Source organism: Phyllobates terribilis, unplaced genomic scaffold (genome assembly GCF_046119375.1).
Source record: "Phyllobates terribilis strain yellow unplaced genomic scaffold, ASM4611937v1 Scaffold_8__6_contigs__length_399053987, whole genome shotgun sequence".
Classification (NCBI taxonomy): Eukaryota; Metazoa; Chordata; class Amphibia; order Anura; family Dendrobatidae; genus Phyllobates; species Phyllobates terribilis.
In genome coordinates this window covers 296,326,638-296,351,822 of record NW_027362768.1, presented here as the reverse complement: position 1 = coordinate 296,351,822, position 25,185 = coordinate 296,326,638, and the positions used below count along the sequence as shown (strand labels likewise).

The window sequence follows — 25,185 nt, the reverse complement described above, 5'->3', positions numbered from 1 at the left end:
TCAGTGCTATAAAAAGGTTTTTCCTTTTCCCCGGTTAATAGATACTACACTTTTAATCTTGACATGGAACTCCAGCGGTTTTACCGCTCTCTACGTCTAAAAACACATTTCGCCAAACCTGAAGAAGACAGACACTAGCAATCCCACGAGTGCTCCTCCCAACTTAAATATAGCCATCGCATCTAATAGCCTGGGTCTTCGGATGAAGAGCTCCTACAGTCCTCCCCATGGCTCTCATGCCTTAGAAACCTTTATTGACTTAGTAGACACCCCTTTTCAGGAACTGCATTCTAAGGTAGATAGCGGGAAACTTCACTTTGAGCCCAATTTATCCCCCCTTGACCAGCAGGTCTTAAGGAGTCTCAAAGAGGACAACAATTTGATCATTAAGCCGGTCAACAAGGGTGGAGCAATTGTGGTTATGAATAGATTACATCAGAGAAATAGAGTGACAACTTAGTGACTGTACTACCTACCGACGGTTGCCCCATGAACCTTTGTCTCAATTCAGTACTCTAATATCTTCTGTCATAAACTGTTTTGTCACGGCTGGCGTCATAGACATCAAGACTGGGGAATTGCTTACTAAGAAACACCCGATCACACCCATCTTCTACTTTTTACCTAAAATTCACAAGAGTCTAATGGAACCACCGTTCTAATGGAACTGCCGATTGTGGCCTCTACGGAGTCACTCTTGTCCCCTTTATCCATTTTCCTTGAGAAAATTCTCACACCTCTCACACAACAGAGTCCGTCTTCTCTACTTGATACTGGAGCCTTCTTAGCGACTTTCACTGAACTCAAACAGGTCCCTGTAGGAGCCATCTTAGTTTCCTTCAACGTAAAAAATCTTTATACGTCCATCCCACGTGACCATGGGATTAGAACAGTACAAAACCTTCTTATTCACTTACTGATCCACGGGTTATAGATCTTTGCATTGAGATACTTACCTTGGTACTCACCAAAAATTACTTTTTATTTCAAGATTTATAGTACTTACAAGTGAAGGGCACTGCGATGGGCTCTAATGTAGCCCTCCCCATATGCAAACTGCTACATGACTGCCTTCAAAAGCCAAGTCGTCTATTCTAATCCACTGTTCCAGGAGCATTCCATTATTTGGAAACGCTTTAAAGACAATATTTTTTGCATATGGGGGGGTTCCCTGGAATCCTTGGAGGAGTTCTTTTCCGTGCTTAATTCCGCATGGTCTGACTTAGGCTTTACCATGACCCACGATAGACATAGGGTGAATTTCTTGGACATGGAATGGTCATATGAAAGATGCACAAGATTACCTGACAACAGATCTTTACATAAAGCCAACAGACCGTAATGGTCTATTACATTTTTTCTAGTAACCACCCGTTGTCCATGAAAAAATCAATACCCACATCACAATTCCAAAGAGTCAAAAGGATTGTTACTGGTGAACCTATTCGTGATCAGAGATTACGAGAAATAAGCTCAAAATTTAGAGAATGTAGTTATCTGCCAAGTACCTTGCAACAACAGGTGACTAATTCCAGGGCAGTTCGTCCCAACAACAAAGGCAGGATTTCCTTTGTTCACACATTTCACCTGTTTGCTTACATTTTGCACAAGACCATACGAAAACACTGGAATATCTTACAAAGAGGCTATCCCACAATCATTGCCTTTCAACAACCTTTCTTGCCATGTTTTAAGAGAGCACCAAACCTCGGGGACTCCCTGGTACATGCTGACATTGGCATGACACACCAGAGATCAAAACAACGATTCCTACAGAATCACAAAATGGGAACTTTTCCATGTCTTCAAGGCCGACAGTGCAATAAAGTCCTTAAGGGGAGTATTGTCCATCATCCACAAACCGGCAAGAAATATAACATCAAAAATTACTTCACTTGTGACAGCTCATTTGTAGTATACCTTATAAAATGTCCGTGCGTCTTGATCTATGTGGACGAAACAACACAGCCCGAGAAAGACAGAATCTCTTAACACAAGTCCATAATCCAGTGCAGAAACCTATTGCTACCCATCCCCCAACATTTTACTTCAGCGGGTCATAAAATATCCCAACTTAAATACCAAGTTCTTAAACAGGTCTTACCACCACGCCTGGGGGGGCGAGCGGGTACGCCTCCTGAAATGCAGAGAGTCATATTGGATACATGAATTGCAGTCCCTGTCACCTAAGGGTTTGAACAGGGACTATGACTTACTTGCCTTCTTATAGGTGTTCGTATTCCTACCCAGAAAAATGTACATTGGGACTTGTTACCCATGGATCAGGTATCACTTAATTATTCATTTGTTTCCTTTGCCGCATTCATGCCATATTATATAGTACTAGTGATTGACAGATGCTATCATTTATTCCACCTATGTACTTATATATTGTTCTCTTCTGTGGCGCCCTGCTACGCACTGGTGCCACAGAACCCAGAAGGGTGCATGGATGGACTTATCCACAAGAGGACCTCACACATTCACACACCTCCACCTTCCACCTCATACCAGCAGAGGGAGCCCGTTAGGGATATATATAGGGAAGGTGGAGCCAGGCAGCTCAGTTAGTTAGTCTGTGAGAGAGTGCAGTGTGCTCAGTGAGAGAGCAGCACGCAGGCTGCTGTGTGAGGCAAGTTTAGGCCTCCAGCAAGCACTGAAGCCTAGTGAGGGACCAGAGCGTGGCCGAAGGCGAGAGGAGAAGGAAGGATAACAAGGGGGCAGAGGAGCGTACCAGGCTCACCCTGAAAGATACACCGGACACCGGGTCCGTGCATACAGGGCCCTTCATACCCAGTAGGATTCACCGGATACCTGGAGGACTATGTGGGAAGAAAAAGGGAAATACTGAGTGCCCAAGGCATGGAGGCTGTGGATGTCAGAATGAGAGGTGTAAGAGCAGTGTACCTGAAATCCCAAGCTGGTGCATGTGGAAAAGCTGTACACATGGCTAGTAGGGGAACGTGGTATCCACCGCTTGTTCTTGGTGTTGTGCAGGTGGTTGGGGGCAGGTCACTATCTAAAGGCAGAGGGTGGGACTTGTGATGCGGCTGACCAAACGCCGCTAACCAGAGATACCCTGGAATGAGAACAGCGACACCTGACCAACATAGAGCAGCATTGCGCACCTCTAATGGAGTATTTGCGGGTCCAACGGATCCCAAGGGGGTTGATGGTACCCATACGTCCCACCTTGTTTTCAGACCAACCCGATTACTGTACTAAGTTTGAACAGATTCTGAATAAGTGTTCGTTCGATTTGATGAGGCTAACAGTTGATTTTTTACATAAGGCCATCATCTCCACGAAGGAACAAATCAAGAACATTGAGTCACAACTTTCCTCAACAATCAGTCCAGAAGAACTGAGTACCCTCCAGAGCAAGATCAAGGGCAATATCGACTATCACCGGAAAGACACCGAGGCCAGGAAAAGGAACAAGTTCCTAAGATACACGAAAGATTATGAACATAATAGAGTCTATCGATGGCAGGACAGATATTCCTCAGGTAGAAATTCCTACTGATTCGACAAATCATCCACTGAATTCTCCTCCTCCTTGTCAGAGCCAGACAGGAGAGATCCATTTGTTCCTTCTTCTAATTTTTTAGGACAACAAAGGAGACGCCAACCAAGAAGAAGACGAGAAGAGGCGAGCAACACCAGAGGCAGCACAGACTTCATCCGAGTGACCCACTCCCAGGCACAGCCCCCCTGGTGGTAAATACCTCCTCTAAAACCCTTAGTGTTGCCCAATTATCAGTGCTATAGAAAGGTTTTTCCTTTTGCCCGGTTAATAGATACTACACTTTTAATCTTGACATGGAACTCCAGCGGTTTTACCGCTCTCTACGTCTAAAAACACATTTCGCCAAACCTGAAGAAGACAAACAGTAGCAATCCCACGAGTGCTCCTCCCAACTTAAATATAGCCATCGCATCTAATAGCCCAGGTCTTCGGATGAAGAGCTCCTACAGTCCTCCCCATGACTCTCATGCCTTAGAAACCTTTATTGGCTTAGTAGACACCCCTTTTCAGGAACTGCGTTCTAAGGTAGATAGCGGGAAACTTCACTTTGAGCCCAATTTATCCCCCCTTGACCAGCAGGTCTTAAGGAGTCTCAAAGAGGACAACAATTTGATCATTAAGCCGGTCAACAAGGGTGGAGCAATTGTGGTTATGAATAGATTACATCAGAGAAATAGAGTGACAACTTAGTGACTGTACTACCTACCGACGGTTGCCCCATGAACCTTTGTCTCAATTCAGTACTCTAATATCTTCTGTCATAAACTGTTTTGTCACGGCTGGCGTCATAGACATCAAGACTGGGGAATTCCTTACTAAGAAACACCCGATCACACCCATCTTCTACTTTTTACCTAAAATTCACAAGAGTCTAATGGAACCACCGTTCTAATGGAACTGCGATTGTAGCCTCTACGGAGTCACTCTTGTCCCCTTTATCCATTTTCCTTGAGAAAATTCTCACACCTCTCACACAACAGAGTCCGTCTTTTCTACTTGATACTGGAGCCTTCCTAGCGACTTTCACTGAACTCAAACAGGTCCCTGTAGGAGCCATCTTAGTTTCCTTCAACGTAAAAAATCTTTATACGTCCATCCCCCGTGACCATGGGATTAGAACAGTACAAAACCTTCTTATTCACTTACTGATCCATGGGTTATAGATCTTTGCATTGAGATACTTACCTTGGTACTCACCAAAAATTACTTTTTATTTCAAGATTTATAGTACTTACAAGTGAAGGGCACTGCGATAGGCTCTAATGTAGCCCCCCCCATATGCAAACTGCTACATGACGGCCTTCGAAAGCCAAGTCATCTATTCTAATCCACTGTTCCAGGAGCATTCCATTATTTGGAAACGCTTTAAAGACAATATTTTTTTCATATGGGGGGGTTCTCTGGAATCCTTGGAGGAGTTCTTTTCCATGCTTAATTCCGCATGGTCTGACTTAGGCTTTACCATGACCCACGATAGACATAAGGTGAATTTCTTGGACATGGAATGGTCCAATGAAAGATGCACAAGATTACCTGACAACAGATCTTTACATAAAGCCAACAGACCGTAATGGTCTATTACATTTTTTCTAGTAACCACCCGTTGTCCATGAAAAAATCAATACCCACATCACAATTCCAAAGAGTCAAAAGGATTGTTACTGGTGAACCTATTCGTGATCAGAGATTACAAGAAATAAGCTCAAAATTTAGGGAATGTAGTTATCTGCCAAGTACCTTGCAACAACAGGTGACTAATTCCAGGGCAGTTCGTCCCAACAACAAAGGCAGGATTTTCTTTGTTCACACATTTCACCTGTTTGCTTACATTTTGCACAAGACCATACGAAAACACCGGAATATCTTACAAAGAGGCTATCCCACAATCACTGCCTTTCAACAACCTTTCTTGCCATGTTTTAAGAGAGCACCAAACCTCGGGGACTCCCTGGTACATGCTGACATTGGCATGACACACCAGAGATCAAAACAACGATTCCTACAGAATCACAAAATGGGAACTTTTCCATGTCTTCAAGGCCGACAGTGCAATAAAGTCCTTAAGGGGAGTATTGTCCATCATCCACAAACCGGCAAGAAATATAACATCAAAAATTACTTCACTTGTGACAGCTCATTTGTAGTATACCTTATAAAATGTCCATGCATCTTGATCTATGTGGACGAAACAACACAGCCCGTGAAAGACAGAATCTCTTAACACAAGTCCATAATCCAGTGCAGAAACCTATTGCTACCCAACATTTTACTTCAGCGGGTCATAAAATATCCCAACCTAAATACCAAGTTCTTAAACAGGTCTTACCACCACGCCTGGGGGGGGCGAGCGGGTACGCCTCCTGAAATGCAGAGAGTCATATTGGATACATGAATTGCAGTCCCTGTCACATAAGGGTTTGAACAGGGACTATGACTTACTTGCCTTCTTAAAGGTGTTCGTATTCTTACCCTGAAAAATGTACATTGGGACTTGTTACCCATGGATCAGGTATCACTTAATCATTCATTTGTTTCCTTTGCCGCATTCATGCCATATTATATAGTACTAGTGATTGACAGATGCTATCATTTATTCCACCTATGTACTTATATATTGTTCTCTTCTGTGGCGCCCTGCTACGCACTGGTGCCACAGAACCCAGAAGGGTGCATGGATGGACTTATCCACAAGAGGACCTCACACATTAACACACCTCCACCTTCCACCTCATACCAGCAGAGGGAGCCCGTTAGGGATATATATAGGGAAGGTGGAGCCAGGCAGCTCAGTTAGTTAGTCTGTGAGAGAGTGCAGTGTGCTCAGTGAGAGAGCAGCACGCAGGCTGCTGTGTGAGGCAAGTTTAGGCCTCCAGCAAGCACTGAAGCCTAGTGAGGGACCCGAGCGCGGCCGAAGGCGAGAGGAGAAGGAAGGATAACAAGGGGGCAGAGGAGCGTACCAGGCTCACCCCGAAAGATACACCGGACACCGGGTCCGTGCCTACAGGGCCCTTCATACCCAGTAGGATTCACCGGATACCTGGAGGACTACAGGTCCCAGGTTTACCAAACGCTGACTACAGCACCAGGGCTAGGAGTCACGGAGGTCCCAGTGTCCAGGGAGAGTGATCTCCAAAAGAAAGCCCTACCACCAGGTCAGCAGGTGCAAGAGGGAGAGACAGTAGTCAAGCCAGGCCTAGCTCCAGGCAGGTCAGAGCTTAGCAAGTGGAAGCAAAGGATCAGGAGGCCCTATACCCGCTCACTGGGGAGAGGTCCAGAAGTGCACCCTGCCACCGAGTACCCTGGACCATACCTGCACCGACACCAGTAAAGATACCGAAGTGCACCCCCGTGTGAGTGTCTGTCCTTTCTTCCGGAACCGTCCCGGCCGTCTCTCCCCTGCACTACCATCAATTACATCAACGCTGCCCTGAGGCCCGCTCCACCTGTGGGGAGCCGTTCCATCATAAGCTGCCCTAACATCTGCCTCAGAGGACTGCCCCGCAGCGGCGGCTCCCTTTAGCCGCAACCCACAGGTGGCGTCACAAACTTTTTTAATCCCCTGTAAATATTCCCCTTTTGGGTTGACCGCCCTGGGCCACGGACCGGGCCAGCCACCGTGATATCCCCCGCCGGCATCCATAGGCCTGGCTGCAGAGCACCCCACAGCCCTGGGGGCGAGTCACTTCTATTTCAGATAAACTACCCTATGGTATCCTCATGTTCCTTCTCCGGTGTCCACTTCCATCCTTCTACAAGTCTCACATCATGTCCCTGGAGAGACATGCTTCCTTCATGTGGAACGCATGTCTTCCCTAGCTGACACACATGCTTCCGGCCTCCTGGAACGCATGCTCACCCTCTTGTGGAAATCACAGCATCTTACTGGTCAGCATGCGGCGCCTCACTTCCGGTGACGTCAAATGCGCACTTTCAGTAGTTGCGGCCAGGGTATCGCTGGTTAGCGGCGATTGGTAAGCCGCATCACTAGTCCCGCCCTCTGCCTTTAGATAGGGACCTGCCGCGGTCCACCCGTACAGTACCAGGAACAAACAGTGGATACTGCGTTCCCCTACCAGCCACGTGTACAGCTTTTCCACATGCACCAGCTTGGGGTTTCAGGTACACTGCTCTTACACCTCTCATTCTGACATCCACAGCCTCTATGCCTTGGGCACTTAGTGTTTCACTTTTTCTTCCCACACAGACCCAAGCAACTAGAGACACTGTGTCCTCTTCCCCCCATCACCCATTCTTGTTTACACTAAGCAGCCAAATAGGTGGTAACTAGTGTTGAGCGACTATGTTCTGTTCCGAGTATGCCCGGGCCGAGCTCCGAGTATTTACAGCTGCTCGGTGATATGTTTGAATCACTCCCGTGTGCATGATTTGCAACTGTTTGACAGCTTTAATACATGTGAGGAATGTGTAAGAAATAGACATTCCTCACATGTAATAAAGCTGTCAAACAGTCACAAATCCTGCACACGGGAGCGATTCAAACATATCACCGAGCAGCTGTAAATACTCGGAACTCGGCCCGAGTATACTCAGCGAAAGGGTTAACAGAACATACTCGCTCAATACTAGTGGTAACCACTTTGATGTCTGATCACTGTCATTAATTTTTATCAGGATACCTCCGTTTAAATGAAGGATACTTTATCACTAAACACTGTTTGACATCATAATAACTACCTGTATATAATTTCATTTTCTGTTGCATTGTACTACCTTTATTATTTACATTTATTTTTATTTTTATGTTTAATTTTTTGTTCTCTGTTTTCTGTCAAACAGTTTACTGATGTAGTTCAGATTGACCAAAATGTTTATTTCGATTTTTGGACTGCATTAAAATTCTTCTTATTTGAACTGTTAAGAGCTGAGATTATTCTCATTAGTGTCACGGGTGTGTCAGATGCAACAGACAGTCACTCTGCATCTGGCTGCAGAAGTTCTCTGTGTTTTGCATTGCAGACGCCTTCTTAATTCTTCTGACTTTTGGACCCAGTGGCAACCTCCCTCCTGCTCTGATTGACACATCTTGGCCGGGGTGTTTATAAACTCTCTGTCTGCTTCAGGGAGTGCCAGTGATATTCACATTTTCCCTTGTGAAGGCTTGGAGCTATAGCAGTTGGCTTACATCCTCTCTGGTGCCCTTGGAGGACGTTTGGTGTTATCTCTCTGGAGTCTGCTCAAGCTAAGTTTCTCCCCCTTTGTTTGTTTCCCTTGTTGTCTTTAGTTTATAGTGGGGACTGATCAGTTCTCATCCCCCCTCGCCCTATCCAGGGCCTAGCTCTAGGGATATACAGGGCTTAGGTTTCCTGCCCGGCGATTGGTGTGGAACCAATATAGGGACAGTAGGGGAGGCAGGGTGTTATTAGATATGCCTAGGGGTCTCCACTCCCCCTTTCCCTAGTGTCTGGGTTTCCTGCCTCTCATCCATTCGTGTTGCACTTAGTCTTTCCCATACTGTGCGTGACAGAGAAGAGCTGTTTTTTTTTGCACCATTTTACTTGCGATGATCCCTATTATTATTATTATTTTTTTTTTCTTTTGCACCCATGGACTTGAATGAGTGTATCTCATCCAAAAAAATACAGACGCGACCAATGCATGCTACAATTTTTTTTCACATGGACAATTGGCCTTTGTAAAAAAAAGTCAGCTCATTTGAATAACATTGGCCATTGTGCTATCCGATTTTAACACGGACAGCACATGGAAGTATAATACGCTCATCTGGAGCCCTTATGCCGATAATTTTGCCGCATCTTTAGACTATCAAGTCTGACTTGACACCATATATTAGTTACCTTACATATGTCAGAAATATGCATCAAAATATTGCATATTAGGACACCTTTGTCAATAAGCCCTTTGTCAGACAAACCACAGAAAGCTGTACTTGACAAGTTCGTTTTTAGGCTCAAATTGTATCAGAAGTCTGGCACATTTAGAATAATAAATCTCCACAAATAAGCTATTTGAAACCTAATAGTGAACATATTGTGATTATTTATTATGTAATTACAAATGATATTTTAATTGCTAAAGTGGTAACTTATAAATGGAATGTATTGTAACTCATGCAACTGAAACCTCAAAATGTTGTTTAAGGTATGGTGAATAATTCAATATTTTATTTCAAACTCATTATTAAGAAATGTATGTCAACCCTCAAAGCACAAAACTATGTGTACAATATCTTACCTGTTCCAGTTTTCTACCAGCCATTGATCCACTTCTGTCAATGACGTAAATGACATTTTTTGGTACACTTGACAGTTTAGGGGGAGCAAAGAAGTGAACAAAATATCCATTTACAACCTAAAAAGCAAAAATAGTGATGTCATTTAAAAAGCAAAAGCAAATATACATCTCTTAGAGAACAACAGTTAGTCCAACATGGTTGAGGTATATATCCCTCTTTAAAATCCGTAGAAAATGTAGTTAATATGATTTATTTTTTAAAATTAAAGATTTACTAAGCAAAAAAAGAACCCTACCCAAGGAACGCCACCAAAATGACCATTTTTAAATTTTGGCATTCCTAACGCCACTTCTTCTCCTGTTCGGTTTGCATGATTGTCACATTATGATTGTAATAGCAAAATGGGGACTGTTGGCAATTGTGTTCATAAAATATCACAATCACTTGACATAGGATTTTAGCCTCACCTGCATAGGAAACTAAACGCTCTAATGATATTACCATTCGGAAACCACTTCTATAATATACTTACCTTGTAATGTCTTCACATCCTGTTCCGTCCAGATGTGTCCGGATCCCAGAACTCCAAGCAACGGAAGTTCGTCGACCGCCATATTAGGACACCCAAGTGATGAGTGCCTCAATTTGAAAACCGCTGGTGGTACCAGCCTCTTGTACCACCAGCGAACACGCCGTACACGCTGCGGCTGGGATCAGCCGAATGATTCACTGACTGCCGCCATCTTTGTACAGGAGGAGCGCATGCGCAGTTTTAATGTGACCGCCGCTATCTGCCTGCACAAAGATGGCGGCAGTCTGATTTACTGCGCGGGGAGACAGCTCAAACGAGAGAACACATGAGGGAAGAAGACAGCATGGGGTGGAGAGAGAGAGTAGACAAGGGGGAGAGCACATGGGGTACACAGGTCAAAGAAGAGATCACATGAGAGGAGACAACAACAGATGGGTGAGAGCGAAAGCGCACAGGGGGAGAGAGACAGAGCACAGGAAGGAGACAGCTCAAACGGAACAGCACATGAGGGGCGAACACAGCACAGGATGGAGAGAGACAGCAGACAAGGGGGTTAGCACATGGGGTAGACAGGTCAAAGAAGAGAGCACAGACGGGAGAAGTCAGCACATGGGGGGAAAGAGAGAGTGGATAGGTGGGTGATATTCTCAACGCTGCAAAGCCTGCCCCCATCGTGACATTACCGCCCTCCCGATGCAATAGCATTGGACCTCCATCTAGAAGTAAAATATGCGGCAGTGCTGGGTTAGTGCAAAGAACAAGATCTCTTTCACAGCAAAGAGGGCTGCGAAAGATTTTGGGGTCCCACTCTGCATGCTGGGATGCCATGATCCGGAAGTTCAGACCCGACTTTTGCTAGAAGGTCAAGTCTTTTAGGTGAGCATTATAGTAAAACTCTTGTGACCATTTTTAATAAAAGGCAATATTAAGAAAAATCACCAGTTTGAGGCTGTCCACTCTCTTCTTAAATAAAAAGGGCAGCCCCAGACTGGTAATGGGTACCTTTAAAGAAGTCATTAATCCCTTACTGCAAATGATGGACATGGTTCAGGAGTTGAGCTCTGTCCACAGCTGGTAGATTCTTCTTAAACCTCTGTGTCAAACCGCATTGGAGAGAACTGAGCTCCAATCATTGCTGATAGCAATTTAAATACCTTTGTCAATCTCTGACATCAGTCTTTAAATGAAACAGTTGCCTGTGTACACAGTGGTATTCATAGGCCCTCGCATTGTGATTTCAAAGTACCAATGGGTTATTATCACTAAAGTTGGGCGGATTTGTTGAAATTTGAATTAGTGGGGTACGTCGATTTTTACCACAAAATCTGGCTAGATGGAAATGGTAAGTGGTGGTAACTAGCAGCTTATTTAACCAAACACTGCCATTTCAGACTTGTTAGACTATGTTAATAGTACAAACAGTCCAAAAATGATCCCTTTTGGAGAGGCAGATGACTGTCTTGCTGTTGTTTATACACAGGTGGTGCAAATGGAAGAAGCCATGGCTTTTTCACACAAGGAGTGCAAAACTGATCCCTGTTTAGGGAGTATCAAGAGTTTTGCTCTTTGCAAAATGAAGAAGTGATAGCTTTTTCACAAGCTATCCAGCAATCATCCCTGTATTTACAGAGATGAAACAGGTGTACAGTTTTGAATGTGAAGTAATGAGTTCTTAACTAGAAGTGAAAAAATGATCCATTTTTTAAGAATTTGCAACAGGTATGATATTTAGAAAATGATTAAGCAATTACAAATGTTTTTTATCAAGCTATCCCTCCAAAAAAACCTTTTTTTGAAGGAGCAGGAACAAGCTAGCTGTTTTCAAACTGAAAAAGGTAAGGCTCATACCTAAGCCTTTCCAAAAACTAGCCATGTTTGGGATCTATTTCCTGTTTGTGTACCCTCAGGAGAGTACATTTCCCAGCATCAGTACTGTCTAGCACTATAAAACACCGTGAGCAGCCAACCAATAGATGTGTGGCTGGCATGGCTCTGCAGTGGAAGCAGCAGAAGCCACATGGTAAAACATTAGGACAAGGCAAATAAGGAGATGTGCAGCAGTGTAGAACCAGCAATGGAAACCCTCGCAACAGCAGTATGGTCTAGCTCACTATGAAACAAAATGGGAAGCCAGGAGATGTGTTGCTCGTGTGACTGGCCTGGCTCTGTAGTAGCAGCAGTAGAAGTTGCATGGTAGAGAATTAGGATGGGTAGGCAAGGAGATATTCAGAAGTGTAGGGTCAGAAATGGCAGCTTTAGCATCAGTATTATGGTCTAGAACAGAAAACGCAGTTGGCAGACAGGAGATGTGTGGCTCTGCAGTGGCACTGTAGAAAATTATTATGTGGCAGGCAAGGAGATGACTGGTAGTTTAGGGCCAACAATGTCATCAAAGCTATACTGTAGAGAATTAGGATGGGGCAGGCAAAGAGATGTGTGGCAGTGTTGAGCCAGCACTGGTAGCCCTGGCAGAAGTACTTCAGTATAGATAACATGATGACAGGATAGTAGTTGCCCGGCTGAGTGTGGGCCATTGGCACTGGTGGCAGCAGAATGATGTAGGATAAAGTCCATGGACAATCAGTCAAGCAGGCAGATGATGTGGTTGAATTAATCATTGGCATCATCTGTATGTAAATGAAAGTCATGACCTTTCTGATTTTACTCTGAAGGCTTAATATGACAAAACGCTTATACCAAATGGGGCCTTTTTTGCCACTAGTTTAATCTGTAGACACAGAAGTCCATAAGTTTGTGGCTCAGGGTATTTACTTGACAATGGATACAGTCTAGGTACGAGTGAACCTGGTTGTTCAGTTGGTGCGTCTGTTTGCTGAGCACTAACTTTGGCAGGCGCCGGGGGAGCGTTGTGTCTCCAGGGTCACAGTGGGGTCTGTGGGCCAGTTTTGCGGGCAACATATGTCTACTCAATAAAAGCTTTGCACTGCAGGTAACACAGCTAATCCTGATATTAAGCCAATTTAGACTCCCTTTTAGAAGCCGGCATAAAAAACCATTTTGCTTTTATATCAAGTGTCTAAAAGCATGGCTTATCATTCAATAGTCATCTCTTTGCTTCTGGTAAAAAATACACCTGTCATCCCATAAGCACTCCAGCATTCAGCTTGTCCCGCACGCAGCATGAATGGGAGCTCCATTGTTTAACTTTCATCAACCCACTGTGACTGTTATTTATCATGGCCAACATCATTGCCATCACCATTCTTACTCTGATTGTCAGTCTTGTCTCTGCCTGTGCCAAGTCTTTGTCCCCCCTTCATATCCACCAGATGCTGTTGTTACTCCTGCAAATCCTGCCGAATGTAAGATGTACCTTGAGGATCATCAATAGAAACAGGGCGTAGATGAGCAGGTGTAAATTGCTGCTTTTTCTCCATCCCCTCTGGAATTCTGTTGTGTATTTTTCCAGGATAAACATAAAGGGGATGACATTGTTGAGTCCTCATGTGTGCCTACTGACACATTTTTTTTACTTCTTTAGAAGGCAACACGCATTTCTCATCAGCTACCAATGTCAGATCTCAATGTAAACCATGCTTCAGTATGCCTGCTGCATGATGTAGTCCATCACCATGTTAGACCTCCTTCACACGTCCGTTTTTTATATCCGTATGCAGCCCATTTTTAAAGGACCACAAATACGGACATACGCACACCATATGTATTCAGTCGGTGTGCACACATGTCAAGTTCTTTACACGGACCTTGTGTAAGTGTGAAAAACCCGCAGACATGTCAGTTTTTTTGTGCAGCACAAAATGCGTGCTGCACACGTGCACACTGATGACACACAGATGACATCCGTGTGTCATCAGCGTGACACGTACCAACGCCTGGGAATCAGTGGTACTGTTCACGCTGATCCCGGCGGCTGCTGTAATCAGCTCTCATCATTGTCCCTTGCTTGCGCTGAGATCAACGCAGGCAAGAGACAATGTTGAGAGTTGTAGGCAGCCCCCGCTGTCTACAACAGGTGTAAAATTAAAAAAAACACTCGATGTGACTCGATGCAGCGAGCGGGCCCCTGAACTGCGTTGAGCTCAGTGAACATCAGTGAACAAAAGTGAAAAGTTCAGGGGCCCACTCGCTGCCTCGAGTCATATTCCCCTATGCTCCTCAGCGTGTGCTTTCGCCTCAAGCCACCTCACCCACTGATGAAAAATGTCGCCCAGATGGATTACAGCGTGGGATACTGGATTATTTAAACTTCGGACAGGTGTGGGATATTGATGTTTTTTATTTTTGGTTTGTTTACAGGGGACAATGGCTTCAGGGAATTAGGTGTAAAGATGATTATAATGTGTTTTTAATTTTATTCTTATTTTTACACTTGTTGGAGACAGCGGTGGCAGAATACTACTCTCAACATTGTCACTTGCTTGCGCTAATATCAGCGCAATCAGGGGACAATGATGAGAGCTGCCTTCAGCACCTGGTGCTTGGGAACAGCACTAACTGTACCGCTGATTCCCAGATGCCGGTACGTGTGATTCTGATACAGCACACGGGCGGCCACATATATGCCACACAAGGACACACGGACATACAAGACACAGATATCTCCGGTAATGGTTTTTCCAGTACTGGAAATATCAGGACTAGTGTTGAGCGAGTATGTTCTGTTCCGAGTATGCTCGGGCCGAGCTCCGAGTATTTACAGCTGCTCGGTGATATGTTTGAATCGCTCCAGTGTGCATGATTTGCAACTGTTTGACAGCTTTATTACATGTGAGGAATGTGTAAGAAATAGACATTCCTCACATGTAATAAAACTGTCAAAAAGTCGCAAATCCTGCACACGGGAGCGATTTAACCATATCACCGAGCAGCTGTAAATACTTGGAGCTCGCCCGAGCATACTCAGAGAAAGGGTTAACAGAACATACTTGCTCAACACTAATAAGGACGTGTGAAAGAGGCCTAAAAACGTGCTCCAGCTACACACACAGTGAACAGGAACTTCTTGTTTTGTTTTTTTTCACAATGTATTATTTGCAATATAACACTATTGCTGGAGACAAAAACCCATGCACTATTAAACAGTAGTAAATAGTAGTTGATGCAATATGCACAATAATAAGCATTATTCAACATGAACAGCTCAGATTATTACATCTCACCTCTATGTTTCCAGGAGTTTCTCTATTAACATCATAGGTGACAGTAAAATCTCCATCCAGTAAAGTGGTTGTACAGTTGGCACATGAGCGCTGCTGATCTATTGTTGGTTTAAAAGAGACGTGACCCTGAAGTCAACAAAGATATAAAGCCAAAATTATTTATGTCCTAAATGTAGCTGTATGCCAACACAAATAAACAATTCTTAAAGGGAATCTGTCAGTAGGATCAACTCTCCTAAGCCGTCTATATGGGCAAGCAGGACTTAGGAAGTTGTATAAAATAATACCTTGATATCTGCAATCCAATGTCTTAAAACAATGAAATCCATGTTTTTATATGCAAATGAGCTGTTAAGATCTATGAGCAGGACACAGATCTCCCTGAACATCTACCTCCAAAGCTAATTTTAAATAACTAATACAGTGCAACAGAAGTGAACCTTGTATCATTGTAAGAGTATGGTGCACGAAGAAACACACCTTATGGTGATTATTGTAATGCATAATGTAAATCTGAAAAAGGATGATTGTAATATTGATTCAATTTATATACAGGTATGTGATGATTTATGTAATCACGGTATTATTATGCTCTACTAAAGCAAGATTAATTCACTTGTCTTCGGAATATGAAGGAATAGTGTGGATGCAGAGCACAGAAGAGTTAAAGGGGTTCTCCGATCTAAAATAAAAAGTCTGCTGTTACTCTGTGTGACTGTATACTCTTAAATCCCCCCAACGCATGCACTGTGCGCTGCTAGGATTTGCCAGTTTCTGATCCAGGAATGGTAGTGATGTATGCGATATGCATGCTCCCGATCAGAAGCCAGCCTCGCTCCGTACAAGTGTATTGCGCGAGGCTGCGCCCACTAGACAGCCACGCCCACTGGATGGCGACACACAGTAGATGACCATGTCCGGGAGTATGCATATCACATACATCACCGTGGTTCCCAAAGTAGACACCAGCAAATCCTCGCAGTGCACAGTGCATGTGCTGGGGGGATTCAAAAGTCTGCAGACACACAGAGTGTCCGCAGACTTTTAATTCTAGACCAGACAATCCTTTAACATTCAGCCACCGCTGCAGAAGGGAGTATTTTGGAATAAAAAGAGAGTTACTTCCTGGTTAAAGTGAGTCAGCAGTCAGTGAGTAGTTTTGAGAGAAGCAGGACAATGGGTCATAATATTGGGGTGTGTGTGTAATACGAAGATGACTAAGGTAGCAAGTCCTGAAAGTAACTGTACTGGATAAGAAGTGGCAGAAATATCCAGACACAGCTGGAAGATCCTTGACACTCAGAAGTGAGCCTGACCGGAGAAAGCCAGCTGTAGAGAGTATGGCCTGAAGCCCAAATAGAGCTGTGTATTTTGGGCCCAAGACAGATAGAATGAATGATGCTGAAGAGTAGTGTTGAGCCACCCCCGTAGTGTTCGAGTTCGGTTCGGTTCGTCGAACACCCGTGTGTTCGCCGAACTGTTCGTCGAACTGTTCGTCGAACACCTTCGAACACCGTTAAAACCAATGGCAGGCAAACAAAAACACATAGAAACACATAGAAAACACCTTCAAAGGTGTCCAAAGGCTGACAAACTGCTCAGAAGACACAACTAACACATGGAAAAGTGACAAGTACATATAGTCATGCGAAAAGAAAAGAGGTGGAAGAGTAAAAGGAGGGGGAGACACAGATATAGGCATGTCATGCCCTTCTAAAATCCAAAAAGTGAGAAGCCGACACGTTCAGTCCGCTCCTGCCCGTGCCACCTCCGTGTCGCCGGGTTTGTGCCAGAGCTGCGGTGAACCCTGATGGCCAGCCCCCCTCTCCCAATACTGGTGCCTGTCCGCTGGTGGGTTGAGCGAGCCCCCCTATGGTGGAGGCAGCTCTAAGCTTTTTAATTTAAATTGTCTCTCTAATTTGAATGAATACACTTTAAATCCATTTACAAGGATCTATTGGAGGGCAAGTCTCATGCCAGCAGCCGCGTAATTCCAGCTCCAGTAGCGTCCACTAAAGCTGCTGCAGTTAAAAAGCTTTTATAAGGATCGAGCTCGGCTGTCCACCGCAAGGCATCCTACTGCCAGTCCCAGCCCCTATGCCTTGGGGTGCCTCCTGATGCTCTTCACTGAGTATCCCGTGGTCCCGAAGCATTTCCTTTGAAAAAATTAAGTGTCCAAACTACAGGTGGTGTAGCTTGCTTAACAGCCGGGATAATCCGCTGACTAGCAGACACTGCTACTAGGCACAAAGTATTTCCTGGGCTAGATGCAGTTAAAAATTTGTAATTAGATACTCTCGTTGGATGCTGAGAAAGCATTCCATAGAGTCTCCTGGCACGCCATATATGATTCTCTTAAAAAGCTTGGGGTAGGGGTCTAGGGGACCCTTTTATAGCCAAAATCACGGCCCTGTATCACAATACGTCACCTAGGCTGAAGATAAATGGAACTGTAGCACCCTGAGGGCTCGGTTGCTACAGAGGTATTGCACCTCACCCAGAGGTGTGATATCTCACTCTCAGGTAAGGATGGAGTGTGGATCAGGACCCGACACCTGCATGCATTACACCACATTGCCGTGGGGCAGGGTGACCAATATGCCTCTGAGATGGGCACGACAGTGCCTGTCCCTGGCTGGAGTGGGGGGAGGGAACACTGAGGAAGGGGAACCCTGTAGTGCAGGAGCAGGGAGGAAGCAGTTCCTGGGTGCATTGAGAAGGGAGTATAAAAGGTGGGCACCATCTTAGTTCAGTGCAGAGAAGTCTGAGCAGAAGTGGCAGGGAGCAGGGGCTCTGCATGAGCTCTGCTCCGGAGGCGGGCCTAGTAACAGAGGCCCAGGCCTGGAAGAGGGAGAAGGAAGGAAGAGGAGCGGAGAAGGCTCCAGGAACGAGGAATGAAGGGATCCCAGGGGTGCGGACGGGCGAGTCGCCACTGCACGCCCGAATCCACCTGCGTGGAGGGGTCAGGCCAAAGGGGGGAGACCGGTCCCCGAAACTAGTGGAGGCAGGAAACGACCCTCAGCTAGAAACCGGAGGCTGTGACATTTTATGTGGCGCAGCCCCTCGCTACACCCGCTAGGAAGGCACCACATAGGGTCAGGGAAACTGGCGCCAAGTTTACCAAGAGGAGGCCCGAGGCAGCCGGACAGAAGGGTTGGTAAGAAAGGCCAGACAAAGGACACACAAAGGGGGTCCTGTGAAGCGCTCCAAAGTTATCTGGGAGTTGTCTGAACCCCTCACCTGGTGAGCACAGTACGACGTGGGCAGCCGTTACCTGCAGACATGGTCTGGATAATAAGAACTGTGAGTAAAGGCCCTGGACTGCATCACTGACTCCGTGTCGTTACTGCTGCTGCCCTGCACCATCACCCCCATCCTCCGCATACACTGCCCTGAGGCTATACTCCTCCCGTGGGGAGTTATGCTACGCTCTGCTGCACCCACAACACCAGCCTCAGCGGTCTGCCCTGCAGCGGCTGTTCACTCTGACCGCAATCCACGGGTGGCGTAGTCGGACATTTAAACATCAAAACCACATAAATAGTTCCGCCACTGGTTTGACCACCCTGAGCCACGGAACCGGGTCGCCGCCACGAAGACTACAACCACCAGCATCCATCAAAAAGGGTCCGGCTCCGGGTGTCCCAAGGTCCAGGGGGTGCATCAGAACATTTTCATCATCTTTCACAATCACCAATGGGACAAGGCAGGGATGTCCTCTGTCCCCTCTCTTATACATCCTAGTGACGGAGCACCTGCTCTCATCAATTCGCCATAACCCCAATATTAGGTGGATTGAGGTGGGAGGCACCGAGTACAAGTGCTCTCTATTTGCTGATGATGTCCTAGTATATATCACTCAATCACATATATCCATCCATGCTGTTATGGCTGAAATCAATGCAGCGAAGTCTGAGGCCCTCGATGTCTCCCTCCCCAAATCCATATAGGATTCCATCCAGTCCAACTTTCCCTTTGCCTGGCCCTCACAGGGTATCAAATACTTAGGAATTCGTATTCATAGAGACCTCTCCCGTCTATGTTATCTTAATTTTGAGCCCTTTATTGAACAACTCCATACAGACCACGGTTGGCAAGTTAGAACTGTAAGATTCACTACGTGAACCACTGGTGTTTTGTGGAAAAGCACATGTACACTGTGTTCCAAATTATTATGCAAAAAGTGTTTAGGAGTGATAAGGGAAGAATTTGTTTGTTTGTCAGTTAAACTCATTGATGCTGATGTGTGTCAGGGCTCTTTATATCACTGTAAGCAATTGCAGACACCTGTGCTAATTAGTTTGGCAGGTGTGTTCAATGAAAGGCAAGACTACTTAAGAAGGCTGTCTCACATTATTAAGCAGCCTACATTTTCTGCCAAAATGGGAAAGAAAAAGGATGTGTCGGCTGCTGAGAAGCAACAAATTGTGGAGTGTTTAGGTCAAGGCATGACTACAATCAACATTGTGCGATGATCAGGATGAAGTGTCTTGGCAATCAAGAAGTATGTAGCTGATTCACAGTACACACGTGTGCGTGCTGATAAGGGCAAATTGAGGACTCTTTCCTACAGGCAATTAAGACAGGTTAAAAGAGCAGCGGCAAAAAAGCCTTGTCATAGCAGCAGACAAGTTTTTGAAGCTGCTGGTGCCTCCAACGTCCCCCGAACAACAAGATACAGGGTCCTTCAGAGGTTTGCAGCTGTGCATACGCCATCCTGTCGACCTCCTCTATCCACTTCACACAAGCAGAAACGGCTCCAGTGGGCCAAACATTACATGAAGACTGATTTCAAAACTGTTTTGTTCACGGATGAGTGCCGTGCAGCGCTCGATGGTCCAGATGGATGGAGTGGAAGATGGCTGGTTGATGGACACCCCACGCAAACACGGCTACAGCGCCAACAAGGAGGAGGTGGAGTAATGTTTTGGGCTGGAATCATGGGGAGAGAGATTGTTGGCCCCTTTAGGATCCCTGAAGGCGCTAAAGATGAACTCCATAATGTATGTGGATTTTCTCAAACAGCACTTCCTGCCATGGTTCAAGAAGAAGAACCGTGTATTTCACAGCAAGATCATTTTTTTGCATGATAATGCACCATCTCATGCTGCACATAAAACATCTGCATCTCTGGCTGATATGGGCATAAAAGGGGACAAACTTATGGTGTGACCCCCATGCTCCCCTGACCTCTACCCCATTCAGAACCTCTGGAGCATCATCAAAAGGAGTGTCTATGATGGCGGGAGGCAGTTCACATCTAAGCAACAGCTCTGGGAGGGTATTCTGTCCTCATGCAAAACAATTGAAGCAGAAACCATCCAAAACCTGACAAAGTCAATGGACGAGAGAGTTCAGAAGCTCCTTTCGAACAAGGGGTCCTATGTGAAAATGTAACATCACCTAGAATAAAGTTTTGAGTTGAAAACTGTTTGATTTCAGTTTCTAATAACCTGCTAATGCTTATAATTTCAAAAATGACCATTTTTTTGGTCTTTATTAAAATGAAAAGGTTGATCGAAAAGTTTGGGGGATCTAAGAGTGTGGCAACCCAGTAGTCATGATTACTTCGAATTCTGACAATATGAGGGTCATGTTGCAGGTAGTGCAGCAAGAAGGCACTTATGTGTCTTGCGCATCTCGGAGCCCCAAAATTATTTTCCGGGCTAGATGCAGCTAAAAATTATTATTAATTTTAAATCTGGTGGAGCTTAGTATAGATGGCCTAATAGGATCAGTGCTGCACACTGCTACAAAGCCCAAATTATTTTCCAGTCAAGATACAGATAAACATGATTAGTAATTTTAAATCTGGTGGAGCTTATTATAGATGGCCTAATAGAATCAGTGCTGCACACTGCTACAAAGCCCAAATTATTTTCCAGCCAAGATACAGATAAACATGATTAGTAATTTGAAAGCTTAAAACGGTTGGTAGGGTGATTTTAACCAATCATCAAGCTTTTACTCTCCCCAGGATGACACAGGGGTAGAAAAGTCGTTTCGGATCCATGATTTGTTCATCTTTATGAACGTGAGTCTGTCTACATTATCAGTGGAGAGCCGCGTGCGCTTATCTGTCAGCACACCACCAGCAGCGCTGAACACACGTTCAGACAGAACGCTGGCTGCGGGGCATGACAAGATCTCCAAGGCGTAAGTGGCTAGCTCCGGCCATTTATCCAGATTGGAAGCCCAAAAAGAGCAAGGGTCCAGTGACACAGTCATGGCTTCAATGTTTACTTGGAGATACTCCTGTACCATCGTCTCTAGGCGTTGACTATGTGTCAGACTTCTTGTCTCCTGTGGCCTTGCAAAGGATGGGCTAAAAAAGTGGTGAAATGATTCCGCAAAATTGATGTTACCAGCAGATACTGTGGTTCTGTTACGGTTTGAGCGCTGAACACTTGACGGTCCCACGGTTGGCAAGTTGGAACTGTGAGATTCACTACGTGCACCACTGGTATTTTGTGGAAAAGCACATGTAAGATTCTGCAACAGTCTCTGCTGATACTCCTGCATGCGTGCATCCCTTTCTATGGCAGGAATAATTTCTGCAAATTTACTTTTGTACCGGGGATCTAACAGTGTGGCAACCCAGTAGTCAGGATTATTTCTAATTCTCACAATTCGAGGGTCATGTTGCAGGTAGTGCAGCAAGAAGGCACTCATGTGTGTTGCGCATCCAGGAGCACCAAGTCCCTGTTGTGTTGGTGGCGAGGTAACAATCATGCTTCCTTCCTCTGTCCTCTCCCCCCAACCTCGCACAACAGAAATGTGATCAAGGTCTCCCTCATCTGATGAGTCTTCCATCAGTTCGTCCTCCACTTCTTCCTGGGCTCCTGCACCTTCCTCACTAGTTTGGCTGCTACCATGCGCCCTGGTAAAACCATCTCCCCCACCCTCACATGCCTGCCGCCTTGGTGCTGCCGACCGTCTGGACCTTGCAGATGTTAGCCCTTCCGCATACAACTCCTCCTCCTCTACTTCCTCCACCTCCTCTTGTGCCACCACCTGACTCCGAATTCTGTTTAACATGTGCTCCAGCATGTAAATCACCGGAATAGTCATGCTGATAATGGCATCGTCAGCACTAAACATCTTCGTCGCCATTTCAAAACTGTGCAGAAGGGTGCATAGGTCCCTGATCTGAGACCACTCCTCCAGCGTGATTTGCCCCACCTCTGGATCTCGTTGGCCCAGGCTATACGTCAGAACGTATTGCACGAGGGCTTGTCGGTGCTGCCACAGTCGCTGCAACATGTGCAGAGTTGAATTCCACCGGGTAGGCACATCGCATTTTAGCCGGTGAAGTGGCAGGCCCAACGACTTCTGTAGAGATGTAAGTCGCTGAGCTGCGGGATGCGAACGGCGGAAGTGAGCACACAGCGACCGTGCCCTCTGCAGAAGGCCATCTAGTCTGGGATAGTGGGCTAAAAATTGCTGGACAACCAGGTTCAACACGTGAGCCATACAAGGCACGTGTGTGACATTGCCCCGGCGAAGGGCCGCACCCAGGTTTGCAGCATTGTCGCACACGGCCTTCCCTGGTTTCAGGTCCAGTGGAGACAACCATTCATGAAATTGGTTCTCCAGAGCTGACCACAACTCCTCAGCTGTGTGACTCACATTTCCCAGACATTTCAAAGTAAAAACCGCCTGATGACGTTGAGCCCTACTGCCAGCATAGTAAGGAGGTGTGCAGGATCCCTTCTGCGCAGTTAGAAAGCTTGTGGCATGACCAGACAGGCTTTGGGTGCAGGTGGAAGACCGAGAGGAGGTTGAGGAGGCAGAAGCAGTGGAGGAACTTTGACATAAAGAGGATTGACGCACAACTCGTGGGGACGGCAAGACTTGGACAGCAGCCCCTTGTCCTGCTGTCACCATAGTTACCCAGTGCCCAGTCAGCGACATGTAACGCCCCTGTCCATGCCTACTCGTCCAAGTGTCTGTGGTGAAATGCACCCTGTCACACACAGAGTTTCTCAAAGAAGCGGTGATGTTGTGTGCGACATGCTGGTGGAGCGCAGGCACACCTTTCTTTCAGAAGTAGTGCCGACTGGGCATCTGGTACTGGGGCACTGCGACGGACATAAGGTCTCGAAAATCCTCTGTGTCCACCAGGCGGAAAGGCAGCATTTCTGTAGCCAAGAGCTTGCAGATGGTGAAATTCAACCTCTTAGCTTTCTCATGGCTAGGAGGAAATGGTCTTTTACTTGTCCACATCTGAGGGACCGAGGGCTGGCTATTGTGCTTAGACGGGGTTGATAAGGGTGTCCCCGGCAAACTGCCGGTCTGTGAGGAAGATGCAGGCGGACATGTTAGGTTGCCTTGATCCAAAGGTGGTGCTATCGATGTCGGACAGCGCTCAACACCAGCTGGTGTTACCACCTCCAAAGAAAATGATGACCTGCCAATCACGCTGGCTGTTGCGGGTAAAGAGGTGGCAGGTCTGCGCCCCAAAACAGGTGTGACTGCTGTCCCCCCAGTCACAGAGGATGAAGAGGCCGCGGATGCACAAGATATGGCAGACGGTGGTTGGCCCGGCCGGCTAGGCCGCATTGTAGCACACTGAGCTTCCCACTGCAACTTATGCTTCATGTCCATGTGCCGGTTCATGCATGAAGTACTCAAACTATGTATTTTTTGGCCTCTACTTAGCTTTTGCTGACAAATGTTACAGATAACACGAGTTGGGTCATCTTTATCGATCTGAAAAAATGCCCAGGCTATGCAAGGCTTAGCACCCATGCGACCTGAAGAGCCACCACGACTTGTGGTGAGAGGCAGAGTTGTGTTTGAGGATGCAGTTGTTGACGTGCTTCCAGTACTACGTCTCTGTCCAGGAAGGCGCAACCTGACCTCGTCGTCACTAGCATCTTCCTCCACCTCCTCTGCTGACCTCATCTCTTGGCTGACTGTGGGTTGACAGTAAGTGGGATCTCCAACCTCATCATCATCACCCTGTGCGTTATCACACCCGTCGTCCTCAGAGCCAACCTGTTCCTGCCCTGACAAAAAACTAAAGTTGTCACTCCAATCAGGTATTTGAGTCTCATCATCGTCTTCCTCATTGTCTCCACCAACAGGAGTTACAGTTTGGGAATGAGGGTCTACATTATGGTCAGAACCTTTTGCGTCTGGTCCTGGATCCGACTCATAAAGATTCTGGGCATCAGTGCAGATCATTTCCTCGTCTGGATTCACAGAAGCGCTGGAGTCGACCTCTGATTCCCAGGCTATAGTATGAGTAAACAGCTCTGTAGACTCAACCATCTGTTCTACCTCATACTCAGACGGGCAGCTGGAGATTTGGGAGCTGTGAGGAAGCAAGTGCGATTGGGGTGACACCTTTGAGGACTGGAGTATTTGTGATGTTGAAGTTGATGTGGAGGAGAGCCCACTTAAAGGAGCACTTGATATCCGTTGAAGCACCTGCTGTTTTTGTGCCTCATCTGGAATTTGAAGCGATTGGCGTGGCCGTAAGAAAGGGATCTTATCACATTGTCCGCCAAAAGAAGTAGACATTTTAGTTTGGCTGGAAGATGGTCTTTCTTCTGCAGATGTTACTGTTGCTTTAACACCTACCCCACGGACACAACCTTTTTTCCCCTTCCCAACACGCCTATTCCCCTTTCCACCAGCAGCAGGCCTTTTTCCACTCATTTTGGTGGTTAACTAATTCACAACTCTGGAGTTGTTTGCACAAAAAAACAATGGATGGGAACCGAGCAGAGCTGAGTGGCCAAACTGTGGTATTAGGCCAAAA

The 25,185-nt window shown here is 46.0% G+C and overlaps 1 protein-coding gene across 1 annotated transcript in view; it reads right to left on the bottom strand.

Moving 5' to 3' along the window:
* The window catches only part of LOC141157341 (inter-alpha-trypsin inhibitor heavy chain H3-like), a 308,234-nt gene that overhangs the window by 195,332 nt on the left and 87,717 nt on the right, over positions 1-25,185 (bottom strand). Inside the window, exons 7-8 of the mRNA XM_073644460.1 lie at positions 15,417-15,542; positions 9,743-9,859 (exon numbers count right to left, since the gene is read on the bottom strand). Coding sequence (XP_073500561.1) covers positions 9,743-9,859; positions 15,417-15,542 — 243 coding nt within the window. The remainder of the gene's footprint in view (positions 1-9,742; positions 9,860-15,416; positions 15,543-25,185) is intronic.